The following is a 12,659-nucleotide window of genomic DNA, read 5'->3' as shown; positions in this document are numbered from 1 at the left end:
AGAACCTGCGCACTCACTGCCTGTGAGTAATTGTTCTTTGAGAAAGAAAAATCCTATTATTTACTATCAAGAGACACTGCAGAGAGTCCCACAGGGATGACTTCATAGTAACTTTATAAATAAACTGGTCTTGACTGAAGAAAAAATCAGGGTTTAGGCAAAAGAGGTAACATTGTGTGCCTTGTTTCCAAGCCAGGGCTCTGAACAGGTTCTTCTCTCAGAGCCCTTGTCCCATCCCGGTCCCACTACACACACGTGGTGGCTTCCTTGGGAGCAGGACAGTCCCATTCTTGTGCTGGCCTCATCACCAACACCCGTTCCCGCTCCAGAGCCCTGACTCCCGGACAGATTCAGCAGCTCTCTGCACCATACCAAAGGCTGTCCTCGCCGAACGAAGAAGCCTCAGCAGAGCACATACCAACACATCGCATGTCTGCTCAGCTCCACTTATCTCGGACGGCTGCATGTCAGCACAAATACGATGAGTGCAGAATAATCCGATTTTCCAAACAAGTTTTCCCACATAATTGCTTGGAACAAAAGTGCCCAAAGCTAATTTTTCTGGGAAATTGTAGGAATTCTAAGTCAAAGGTGTGTGATTGCTTGTGCAAACATATTTATGGGTATGCATAGACCAAATTTTCCAGTCGTGCAGAAACAGTGTGTAACTAACTTAGGGCACACTTTTAAGCTTATCTTTTTGCAGGATCTTGATCTCCTATTGCTCAGCGCGCCTTGCCCAAGTGTACCCGACCTTATTATTCTCTGCTAAAAGAGATCTTCTATTGTATAAACAGGAACCTGCCCAAAAGCTAGGCAAAAGGTGAGCAGAGCACGGAGGCTGCAAACTGAGCCATCCCGACCGTGGAGAACAGTTTAGATCCTCCACAGAGCCACTGAGAGATCGAGGGGGGGTACCGTGTCCACCCAAACACACCGCCCAGCCCGGCCACTCGGGAGGGCAACCGCTGGCCCCGCTGCAGGGGCACAAGAGCACACAGACGGGGAGGCTTCGGGAGGCCTCCAGAATAAAACCCATGTCAAAGGCTCTGCTCTTCCTCCCCCCTCCACGCCCCGGCTTTGCTTTCTGCTCCTCACGCCCAGGATCGCTGCTCCAACGAAAAGCCCCCCGGAGGCTGCCGGTCCCCGCGGCAGCAGCGCAACTCAGCCCCGCGGGGCCGGGCTCACCCTCACCCTCCTCCTCCTCTCCCTTCCCTTCCCGCAGGGCCGGCGGAGCCCCCGGAGCCCCCGCACTCACCCGCGGAGCTGCTCAGGTAGGGCGGGCGCGGAGCTGCGCGGAGCGGCGGCAGCGCTGGGAGGCGGCGGGGCCCGCGCGGTATTTAACGGGGCGGGGGGAGCGAGGGGGGGCGGTGGGGCGGGCCCGGCCCCGGGGCAGCGCTGGGGGGGCTGAGGGGACGTGGGGGTGTCCGCGGGGTCCCACCTGCCCCCCCCCGCGGGCCGTGTCCGTGCAGGTGCCCACGGGCGAGCGGGAGCTGCGCGCAGGTGGAAGTGGCGCTCGCCGGCGGTGTCCGGCGGCAGCGAGCGCTGCCCGGCCCGGGGCCGCCACAGCCCGTCTGCCCGGAGAGCATCCGCCAGGCAGAGGCGCTTCTGTTCTTTCTTTTTTTTTTTCTTCTTTTTCTTTTTAATCTTCTTTTTCTTCTTCTCTTTCCTTTTTTTTCTTTTTTTTTTTTTTTTTTTTCTTTTTCCTTTCTTTCATCTTCTCCCGCTGTGGCAATGCACTTGGGAAGCCCCATAAACTCAGCAGGTCCTGGGAAAAGGAGACTCCAAGCTTAATGTCCATTTGAGCTACGGTGGTGCCCTGGGAGTCTAGGAAGCTCTGCAGGTCGTGGCTGCAGTGTCGGGAGGTGGGGGTTGAACCAGGGAGCTGCAAAACAGAGCTCTGAGGGCTGTAGAGCCTCAGGCTGAGCTTCAAGCAAGAGAGCCAACTGATCTGCCTGCACATAGCAATGGAGATTATCAGTAGAGGCTTCTTAGACACCTTGGAACAGGCCTTCCCAACCCTCCATCTCTTCTCTGCGTTTATGTCAGTCTAGTGGTGGCAGGAACCACCTTTAGCGCTTTATAGGACTGTGTTTTAGTGCTTTAACAGTGCTTTCCTTCCTCTTTGCACTGACATCAACAGCTACATGAGGAACAAAGAAAGGACACCACAGTAAATCACCACTTTATCTGAATTTTCTAACAGGCAAGCCAATACTGCATTACCAAACTTGGGGATTTTGAGGGTGTTGGTGCTGCTGGGGCAGGGCAGCCTGGAACATGCCCGAGGTGACCACCCCGGCTGGCCCCCAGTGTCCCCCAGAGCTCAGGGCCACAGGGGTGTTGTGCTTCCTGCCCTCGGCTCGTGTTTGCCGTTGGTGTGGTCGATAAATCCCCCAATCCCAGAAAAGGCTGAATTTCACTTGTGTGTGCAGCAAGGAAAATATAGGATTTATAAATACCCATGCGTATACAAGGGCTTGTGGGTTGGGTTGGTCTGGATTAAAGGAGGTATTGAAAAATGAGGGAAGCCAGAAACTGCAGGCTTCTCATTTCTGTGATTTCTAATGGCTTTTCCTGTTGCATAAACATTGCATTGACTCCATACCCAAGAGCACTGCAGGCATTTTCTCCCCTGCTCTGTACAAAATATAGCCCAGACCTCTAAAATGGATGTTTTTTGTTAGGACGTTTGGTTTCCCCAAGCCCAACAAAGAACAATTATCCTCTGTGGCAGCAAGTCCCCAGCAAGCTGTGGGGCAGCCAACTCCTGAGTGAGGCAAATGGCAGCTCCTTTGTGGGGGAAAAGCAGCAAATTACATCTCTGCACTTGAATTCAGTGTTACCTGCACTCAAGGACAGTGTTACCATGAGTTAAAGTTCTTGTATAAAGAGCTGATTCGAAGTCCCAGTTCCTAAACAATAGCTGCCGGGATCGTATTTTGGTCTCCTGAGTCAGGTACTTTCATTCCCAGGGGACCAAAAAACTGTATCCCTTGTTCTGCAGGCTGAGCCAGTGAATGTTGGTGAACTGGAAAGCAGCAGCACAAAGGCAGTTCCCTTCTCCTGGTGTCCATAAAGTGCCTTTTCTGCTCCTGAACTCACCCAAGGGTGCTCACATAGGGTGTTGTGGGACTTCCCGGCCCGATCTGCCCTGGCCAAGCAGGTGGTGATGTAGGGACCAGGGTACATCCCACGCTGTGGCTGTCTCAGTGAGGACATGAAACCCAGTGGCAGGGGCAGGCTGAGCTGAAAAGGCCCCTTGGCTGGGTTCTCCCGTGTCTGTGACACCAGTGGGAGCCATGTCTGTGGCAGAGTGGTCACCAAGGGCAGCAGCTCCAGGGAAAGGCAGGACACCTGAGCTGCAGGGCTCTGCGGCCAGGAATGCACAGCCCTGCCCGACCCACCGGGACCCAGGAAGGACAAAATGTGTTTCCCGGCTGGAGGCAGAACAAAGCGCTGATTGAGACCCCCACGCTTGCTGCTAGCAAGGCGAGGGCTAATTTTCAGCTATGATGTTAAACATCAGCGCTCCTAAAATCAGCAATGTGACTGCAGGGCCTGACCCCACCAAAGCCTCTCGACGCCTGCCTGGGTTCCCTGCATGCCCACACAGGGCTCCCCTCCTTTTCTGCTTCCTTTACCATGGAAGAGGGCACAGTGACACGGCCACGGCTGGCAAACACCCACAGGTGCCCTGGGTCTCTCCCACATCAGGGCACAGCCACCCGGAGATGCATCTCAAAGGGTGTCACAGCCTCTCCCGAGGCACATCCTGACCTAAAGCGAGGAAAAAGCCTTGGCAGTAAGCGTTGCTGAGCAGGGAGAGGGAAAGGCTTCCAAAAATCAGTGTAGGAGAAAGGTGGTGGCTCCCCCCTTGCTCCCACATAATGCCCAACTGTGTGTGAGAGCAGGCGAGTCCCAGCTGAGACCTCAGGCTCTGAAAAGGAGGCTTTTAACCTGAGCTCTAAGAGCCCGGCCCGTGCCATGCTGCTAACATGACACTGAACTAACACTGCACTACAATCAAAGCATTTTAATAATTTAATATAATAAATGTCAGAAGGAGTGAATAATTCCCTGTAATCCTGAGGAGGCTGTAGGTGCCAGAAGGAGCCAAGCGGGTACATTGAGCTGCTTAGCAATAGCCCTTTGACTCTCTGAAGGTAAATTTGAACCAGATGATGGATGCTGGGTGGTCGCCTCTATGGGCAGAATGGCGAGCACTGTTCAGAAGTGCGTCAACTGAAACAATTTAGCCTCAAAATTTGGAAGGCAATGGCTGCAGAAGATGGACAAACAAGTTTCTAGGTAGTTGATCCTCCAGCTAGACATCAAATCTGAAGAACTACAGTCTGTTTACCTGCCTTTGGCATGAACATTCCCACTTTAAGCAGTAAATAGCATGTGGATGATTATTCCAGAAGGCCCTTTAATCAGCTCGGGGCTGTAACCCACGTGCCTCTGGTATTACGTACGGATGGCAGGGAGCAGCGGTACCTGCACAAGCCTGGCCCTGCCCTGAGCCGGTGCCACGCTGTCAGCACACGTCTTAATCCCCAGGTTTTGGCAATTTGCTCCTGAACACTCGCTGCTGCTCGATCTGTGCTGGGTTAATGGGTTCCTCCAGCAGCTCTGCGGGGATCGGTGCTTCCCAGACAGACCATGAGCTATGCGGATGGGCACTGGCAAGCACACCCGTGCTGGTGGGTGACGCTGACAGGGATGGAGCGTGTGTTCCCACCGCGGGGACACAAGCAAGGACCCAAAGCTGTGCTCCTCGTTTTGCACTGAATACTGAACAATGAGACTCACCAGGAAAAAATCACACACCTAGCCTGGTTCTCCCCTCTCTGTGGCCGCTGTCTCTGATAAAATGAGGGCAAAATACTACTGAATGGAGCCAGCAAGGTTTAGTGCTCATTTTTCACCGTGTTGTAGTAGCATAAAAGAAGCCAAGGTCAGGCCAATGGGCAGCCTTTTCCTCAATCTGTTTCCACATTTATCCTGATCACAACCAGTACTTCCGTAAAAACGAGCAAACAAAAACTTCAGCAGAGAGTTTCCCAATCGGTGGTTTTAGATGATCTGCAAAGGTGGATCAAAGCTGAAATCACGCTATTGCCTGGCAGTACAAGAGCAAGGCAGATGCAGATTGCCGTGATGAAAAAAGATCAAATAACTTTCTTACAGGATCTCTTTAGCTGTGCAAAGATAGAAACCATTCAGTAGATAGAGAGGCTGGAGTGAAGCTTTTAATCAGGGCATCTCAGGCTCAGATCCACCTCATCTCTCTGTAGCTGGTTAACGCCCAACTTACTAAGTTAACAGAGTTAAATGCCGGGTGCATGGGAACTCCTTCTAGTTAATAGAGCAGAAACAATCAGTGAAAACACCTACTTCTTAGGTATCAGAGAAAAATGCTGCTATTTTCACCCAACAGCCCCTGCAGAAGCCAACAAGCAGCTCCTCCCCAGCTGCGCTCACGTCTCAGCAGCATCCTTTCCCTAATCACCCAAAAACCATCCAGCAAGAAGCCCATCAGGTGGAAAAACAAATTAATAATCAATTAGAGCACTGCCACCATCACATGGGACTAGAAATCTTAGAAATGTGCATTTAAGAGCTATACCCATAGTCATAGGATCATAGAATGCCCTGATCTGGAAGGGACCCACAAGGATCATCGAGTCCAACCCCTGTCCTTGCACAGGACACCCCACAGGTCACACCGTGTGTCTGAGGACATTGTCCAGTCTCTTCTTCAACACTGTCAGGCTTGGCGCTGTGACACCTCCCTGGGGAGCCTGTTCAGTGTCCAGCACCCTCTGGGTGAAGAACCTTTTCCTTATGTCCAACCTGAACCTCCCCAGCACATCTTCCTGCCATTCCCTCGGGTCTTAGTGTTTGATTGTGTGTGTATTTGATTGAAAACCCACGAAGCAACTATTCAGTTATCCAAACTTCACATTTTTCAGTGCCAACCCTGGTCTTGCAGCAGCTGAGATGCTTTTTGGGCTCTAGTGTGTTCTGATGGGAACCCCTGTCCAACCTCTGCACCCCATCAGCCTGGACACAGAGGGAGCTCCCAGTTCTGGTGTTCCAGGACTAAGGAACCTCTGTCTTGCAGATCCAACCTGTACCAAACCAACCCGCTCCGAGACAGCGTGCGGAGGTACCTGCAGCTGCCGGCAGACCAGACGGTGCTGATACTGCACGCCAAGGTTGCACAGAAGTCATATGGCAATGAAAAAAGGTAGGAGATCACTCCAGCTTCTCTGACAGCTACTTCCAAATCCAGCTACCTAAAGCTCGATTTCAGCCTTGCTACATTTCTCTAATCCAAGCTGGTGAAGCAAATGATTTGACACATCCCCTCTCCATCCACTCGTGACCTCTTTGCATCCAAAACTATCATTTAGACTTCATGAACTAACGCAAGAAGGATATTAACCCATCCCAGTTAGAGACATGCCTAGTGGTTAGATTCCGCCTGTGAAGTCCTAGAGATCAGGAAGATGAAGTAAAATAAGGAAATAAATTATAAAAATCTTACCTCCCAAGAATGAAATTACAAAGATGAAGAAAAGGGAGGGTTAGAATTTTGAGTGCTCTGGAAATCTTGTCTTAAAATCTGAACAGCCACAGCAGGGACTGGGGCGTTTCCCTCAGTACCCACGGTCTCCAAACACCTACTATTTTTGAAAATCCTTTCCGCACTGCAAAAACACCTTGAGGTTCTGGCTTGAATCTCCAGAATAGCTACTCGTGGGGAGTGACGTCAGACTGTAGCACTGTAATGTAATTATTCCCCCATTAATCCTTGTGATATAAATAATGCTCCGTTATTACCGAGTAGCTCTGAGGAGACAAGCTCTGCCCCTAAGGCATAACCTCCCCCAGAGCCCAGCGACCCCAGGAGACAGCTCCAGGCTGGGCTGGCTGTGCACACAAAGTCCTCATCACACCCAGGGGCTGCTGCTCCACAGGTCAAGGTTTTATTTTGGTACTGGGTCTCCCAACCAGGAGGGAAGCCCCCCCATGGCTGAGCCTTTGGGACAGCCCTCTCCTCCCCCTGATCCCGACCCTGTGCAAGGAATGAGTGTGAAATTCAGATGCCGGGTGTGGAGAGGGAGAGAAAACCAGCACAGAGCTCGCAGGTTAAAGCTCAAAGGTGCTGGCGCTGTTTTCTTTCATGGTGGGAGTCAGGGGACCGTACCGTGGATGACTTGTTTAAATAAATGTGTATGCAAGATTTTAGGGCTCTGAAATATCCAACCCCCTGCACTGGTGTTTTCTCTGCTAATGCTTTACCCAGTAGCAATAAAGGATGAATTTGCACTATTCACACAAATGCAAAGACAGTGGAAAACCAAATAAAACACAGGAAAATAGGTTTCCAAAACTCTGGCTATAGATTTATTTGCATTGGGCTCTGAACCTGGCTGTGAATGCAAACTCTGTTCCCAACCTGCTATAACTCCCACATGGCGGGCAGACAGAGGTGGGGGGCCCGATCCCTCCTCAGCTCAGGTCAGGGGGGAGCAAAGCACCCTGTCCTCCTCTCCTGGGGCTGTCCTGTGGGCTCGTGGCCACCAGCAGCACCACCAGATGTGGCAGCTGCCCAGATGCTGCAGCTGGAAGCACCAGCACAGGGCAGAGAGGCTGAGACAGCCCTCCCAGCCAGCCCTGCCTGTCCCCCCCAGCCAGGGTGTCCCCAGCCCCACATACCTCCCAGGACACTGGGTTGCTTCTGGCGCTGGTGATCCCCAGGCGAAGGTCTCTGCTCTCAGTGCAGCCATGCCGGAGCATCTTTTCGGGGTGCTGGAGTGCGGTAAGAACATGTCCTCTTGTCTCTGTAGGTTTTTCTGCCCTCCACCTTGTGTTTACCTGAGTGGGCCGGGATGGAAGCTAAAGCAGGAGCAGATAAAAGGTAAGCACTGGGTGGCAACCCTGCACCTTTTCTTCCTCCCCATGCCACGGAGAGCTGCCCTTCACCTCCACAAAAGAGACAGTGACCCCACTTATTTTATCTTTGCCCTCAAAATCCTCCTCCCTCATGAGGCTGAGACCTCTGTGATCCAGACCCAGTGGGGACTGGAGCCTTGGCCACCCCATCGCACCAGGAGAAGCCGAGCCCACAGCTGTACCTGTGCAGGGGCTGGAGGGTGTTTCTCCTTGTTCCTTCCAGCCGGGGACCTGGGAGAGGCGAGTTTTCGGGTGTGCGGGTACATGGGGCTGGACAGCATGGGCAGCAGCCTGATGGAGACCCAGAAGCTGAGCTTTGAGGAGCAGCCGGACGCAAAGGTAAAGCCTGATGCTCCCTGGGGCTGTGCAGTGACACCCTGCGGGGAACCTGCTCATACAGGGGCTGGGCTGTCCCTGGTGTCACCCCACACCCTGGGATGTCACATCATCCCCTTCCTCCAGACGCCATGGTCCTTCTTTCCCAGCCATCACTCCCCACTCGACCCACCTTGCTAAGAGCTCCGTCTTTCTTCAGCACCATCTTTTCAGGTCCACAGCCCCATGGCAGGGAGCTGTGCAATTTTTGGCAGCTCACCTCAGCCCTAGTACATTCTCCCAATGAGCAACACTATTGCTTATTTCAAAATGAAAGTCCTATCTTCCATTTGCAGATAAACTGAAAAAAGTCAATCCCAAAGTTCAAGAGCTTCAGTAAAGATGTGGCAACTTTTGATAAGGGGGAAAAAAAATAAATTAAAAAAATAATAATAAGCATTATCTAGGGTTCCCGAAGAGTGCAGGGTCTGAGCAGGGCCAGAAACCTTACAAAAAGAGCCTTTGTTTGCAGTGCTTGAGTTGCTGCTAAGGCACAGCGTATCGGCCAGGATGGTGGGGAAACCGTAAACCCAGGGCGATTTCTCATGTTATGTGGGATAAATCACACGTGAACAGTCATTTCCATGAGGAATTCTCTGCCCCCGGTGTAAATAAAGCCTTTGCTGATCCCCAGCTCTTCATTCCACCTGTAATAACATCTCTGGTCATTTCCCCTTTTAAATGAACCCGAGGCTCTTTGAAAGGGCGCTATTATGTCCTTGCAGGGCGGTGAGGAGGATAAGGAGGGTGAGGAAGGCTGGCGGGGCTGGGCTGGAGCTGCCCACAGCCCCTCTCTGCCCTCAGCAGGGCTTCGGCTGTGCCAAGGCGCTGTACATCTCAGACGCCGACAAGCGCAAGCATTTCCGTCTGGTCCTGAAGCTCTTCTTCAGCAACGGGCAGGAGATCGGCACCTTCCACAGCAAGCTGATCAAGGTCATCTCCAAGCCCTCACAGAAGAAGCAGTCGCTGAAGAACACAGACCGTGTGTACGGGGATGGGTCTATGGGGAGGAAAGCGGGTGCAAGCCCAGGGATTCTCCCTGAGGGCTCTGGAGTAATCCAGGCTGGACCCAGCGCCCATGGACACACTCAAAAGAGGATGTATGTGGGCAAATTCTTCACCATAAGGCTGGTGAGGCACTGGACCAGGCTACCCGGGGAAGTTGTGGAGGCCCCATCCCTGGAAGTGTTCAAGGCCAGGCTGGATGGGGCTTTGAGCAGCCTGGTTTAGTGGATGGTGTCCCTGCCCATGGCAGGGGGTGGAACTGCATGATCGCTGAGGTGCCTTCCAACCCAAACCATTCTGTGATTCTGATGTCTCTTTTCTGAAGGCTTCACCCACCATGAGGCGTGATGCTAATGTGCTGCCCACCTTTGAACAGCCCAGCTGAGCTGGTCCTCACATACAGAAAACAGCAGCGAGGGGGGTGGTGGCCCCTGCCAGGCTGGTTACACGAGTAACCAGGACTTGTCCTCCCTTGGCTTGGCAAAAGCCATAGTTCAAGCCACGCAAAGAGCCAGCAAATGCTAACCCAGCCACCTCTCCCTGCAGTCTGCATCTCCTCAGGCTCCAAAGTCTCGCTCTTCAACCGCCTGCGCTCCCAGACCGTCAGCACCCGCTACCTGTCCGTGGAGGGGGGAGCCTTCATCGCCAGCGCCAGGCAGTGGGCAGCCTTCACCCTCCACCTGGGTAAGGAGCCTCATGGGGCTGCTGACAGCTGACATCAGCCATGCCTGCAGCACGGGCTGTCCCCTCCTGCAAAGCCACTTCTTGAGGTAAAAGGGGTGGGAATTACTCTGGGGCAGACAGCTATTTCCCACTGGATTTGAGGGTTAACATCAGGCCCTGAGAGCGCACAGGCTGTGACTGGGACAGCAAGAGTGGTACCAGAATGGAGGTTCACAAATCCAAGCAAGTGACTTGCCTGGAAGAGGCCAGAGCCCAGGCCATCCGTGTGCACACTGCCTCCAGTGCTGTCCCTGAGAGATAGCACATCCCAGTCTCCAGAGCATCCCTGTGCACGCTGCCTCTGGCAGTGTCCCTGCAAGGTACCACATCCCAGTCCCTAGAGCATCCCTGTACGCACTGCCTCCAGCAGTGTCCCTGTGAGGTAGTGCATCCCAGTCCCACTCTCCCATGCTGGGGTCCTAGGGAGCAGTGGTCTCTCCAAGCAGTGAGCACCTGCAGAGCAGAAAAAGCAGTAGGAAAATGCTGAGAGCATGGCCAGACCTGTGCAGAGTGAGGCAGCTCAGGGTAACCTGCTCAGCGTGCTGACTCTGCCTCTCTCCTGCCCTGCAAGCTGACGAGCCCAGCACCCACAGCGAGTTCCCCCTGCGGGAAGGGTACATCCGCTACGGATCCGTGGTCCAGCTGGTCTGCACGGCCACCGGCATCACCCTGCCCCCCCTGGTAAGCCCCCATCCCTGCGGGTGTCAGGCACACAGACCTGGCTGCTCTGTGCCTCCGAGCCATGGGTGCCATCCTCAGGATGACGCCTCCGCCCCGCAGATCATCCGGAAGGTGGCGAAGCAGTACGCCATGCTGGACGTGGATGAGCCCATCTCCCAGCTCCACAAATGCGCCTTCCAGTTCCAGGGCAGTGACCGCATGTACCTGTGTCTCTCCATGGAGAAAGTGATCCAGTTCCAGGTACGGCAGCATGAGGAGGGGGTGAGGACCCCAGGGTGCTCCACATTATCTCTGTGAGCTCCTTCATGTTGCCACTGGCTGGGGAACATATCACATCAGGATATCACATCACATCACATCACATCACATCATATCAGGAGGGGTCTTCCAGCGAAGAGGGTTTCATCCAAATTAAGGTCTGAATCACTGCAAAGCTACCTGCTTCCAGCTTGCCTGCTTCAGTGGGGACATCATCACTGAGGTCTTTGCACAGGCAGCGTGATCCTCATTTCCCAGCAAGGAAAAGCAGAGGCACTGAGTCACTGGGTGGGGGCAGAAGCCAGGTGTCCTGGCCCCGGTCCCCTGCGCTGTGTTTGGAGCTGTGACACTCTCCACAGGCATCTCCCTGCCCAAAGGAAGCCAACCGGGAGCTGCTGAATGACGGCTCGTGCTGGACCATCATCGGCACTGAGACGGTGGAGTACACCTTCAGCGAGAGCCTGGCCTGCATCCGCCAGCCCGTCAGCCCAGTGCCGCTCATCGCTGCGCTGCAGGTACGCACCATGCCAGCCACAGGCCACCCCTGCCTCTCCATCACCTACCTCCATCACAGCTCTTGCTGCTGAGCCCTTCCACCCGTGCTCAGTATCTCCTGGTTTTGGGATGCTGTGGGAATGCCTGGGTCTGGACCGCTGTGGCAGACCTGGGACACACAGACAGAGCATCCTGCGGGCGAAACAGTCTGGCTCATTCCACCCTGTAACATGTTGCCATGTGCTCTGCCTGGCACAGCTCACAGGTGGCGGGGACGTGGCCATGCTGGAGGTGCAGGGGGAGTATTTCCACACACACCTCAAGGTCTGGTTCGGAGACGTGGAAGCAGAGACAATGTACAGGTAACACAGCCGGGGGGGCCAAGGAGCAGGTAGGGAATGGTAGGTGGGTTCAGGCAACTCGGGGGGAGGTGGCTGCCAATCTCGGGGACGGGAGCTCTCGCACTGCCTGTTCTGCAGGACCAACCACGAGCATGGCCAGGAGAGGCAGGGACGGGTCTGGGTGTGCCTGCTCTCTGCCCTGGCTGCAGCCTGGGGATGGCAGTGGGTAGGGGACACAGGGACATCGGGGGGCTGCAAATGAGCAAGCAGCTTCACGCTGAGCTCCAGGCTGGAGAAGACATGCTGGCTCACATTCTCCTCTCCTGCATTGTTCCCAGGAGCCCCAAGTCCCTTGTGTGCGTCGTCCCCGACGTCTCAGCCTTCAGCCGCGACTGGAGGTGGCTGCGATACCCCATCACAGTCCCGCTCCTGCTGATCAGAGACGATGGCCTCATCTACTCCAGCTCATTCACCTTCACCTACACCCCAGAGCAGAGCTTCATCCTGAGACAGCCAGTTCTCTCAGATGTCCCCCAGGACTCGGACAAATTACTTGACAGCATCCATCAGGAGTTCACCAGGACCAACTTCCACCTCTTCATGCAGAGCTAGCGAGCTGGGCGGGCAGAGACTCAGCCCTGAGCCCTGTTGGGGTTCCCCATCCGACACTTGGGGTGGCCCTGCCAAAGGGTCCTCCCCACACAAACGCTCACCGCATTACTGGGATTTGCTGACTTGTCGCTTCTTTGTGGCATCATCATGCTGCTGAGATCTCACATGAGAGCATCAATAAATCAGGCTTCAAGGATTCTT

At 54.1% G+C, this 12,659-nt stretch overlaps 2 protein-coding genes across 3 annotated transcripts in view; one reads left to right on the top strand and one right to left on the bottom strand.

Moving 5' to 3' along the window:
• The window catches only part of MATN4 (matrilin 4), an 18,026-nt gene extending 16,627 nt beyond the window's left edge, over nt 1-1,399 (bottom strand). The window contains exon 1 of the mRNA XM_065031936.1: nt 1,259-1,399. The gene's annotated coding sequence lies outside the window, so the exon portion shown is untranslated. The remainder of the gene's footprint in view (nt 1-1,258) is intronic.
• RBPJL (recombination signal binding protein for immunoglobulin kappa J region like) overlaps nt 1-12,659 on the top strand; it is a 19,019-nt gene extending 6,360 nt beyond the window's left edge. The window contains exons 2-12 of one of the 2 annotated variants that reach the window (XM_065031939.1): nt 1,226-1,274; nt 6,131-6,256; nt 7,863-7,933; nt 8,192-8,307; nt 9,151-9,325; nt 9,895-10,032; nt 10,643-10,752; nt 10,852-10,992; nt 11,370-11,525; nt 11,764-11,867; nt 12,185-12,659. In XM_065031939.1, coding sequence (XP_064888011.1) covers nt 1,226-1,274; nt 6,131-6,256; nt 7,863-7,933; nt 8,192-8,307; nt 9,151-9,325; nt 9,895-10,032; nt 10,643-10,752; nt 10,852-10,992; nt 11,370-11,525; nt 11,764-11,867; nt 12,185-12,458 — 1,460 coding nt within the window. In that variant the 3' untranslated portion in view covers nt 12,459-12,659. Of the gene's footprint in view, nt 1-1,225; nt 1,275-6,130; nt 6,257-7,862; nt 7,934-8,191; nt 8,308-9,147; nt 9,326-9,894; nt 10,033-10,642; nt 10,753-10,851; nt 10,993-11,369; nt 11,526-11,763; nt 11,868-12,184 lie in introns of both variants that reach the window. The other variant, XM_065031938.1, reaches the window with a different exon arrangement.

This window comes from Columba livia, chromosome 16 (assembly GCF_036013475.1).
Source record: "Columba livia isolate bColLiv1 breed racing homer chromosome 16, bColLiv1.pat.W.v2, whole genome shotgun sequence".
Lineage (NCBI taxonomy): Eukaryota > Metazoa > Chordata > Aves > Columbiformes > Columbidae > Columba > Columba livia.
Note: the sequence above shows the minus strand (reverse complement) of the source record. Positions and strands in the feature narration are given on the sequence as shown.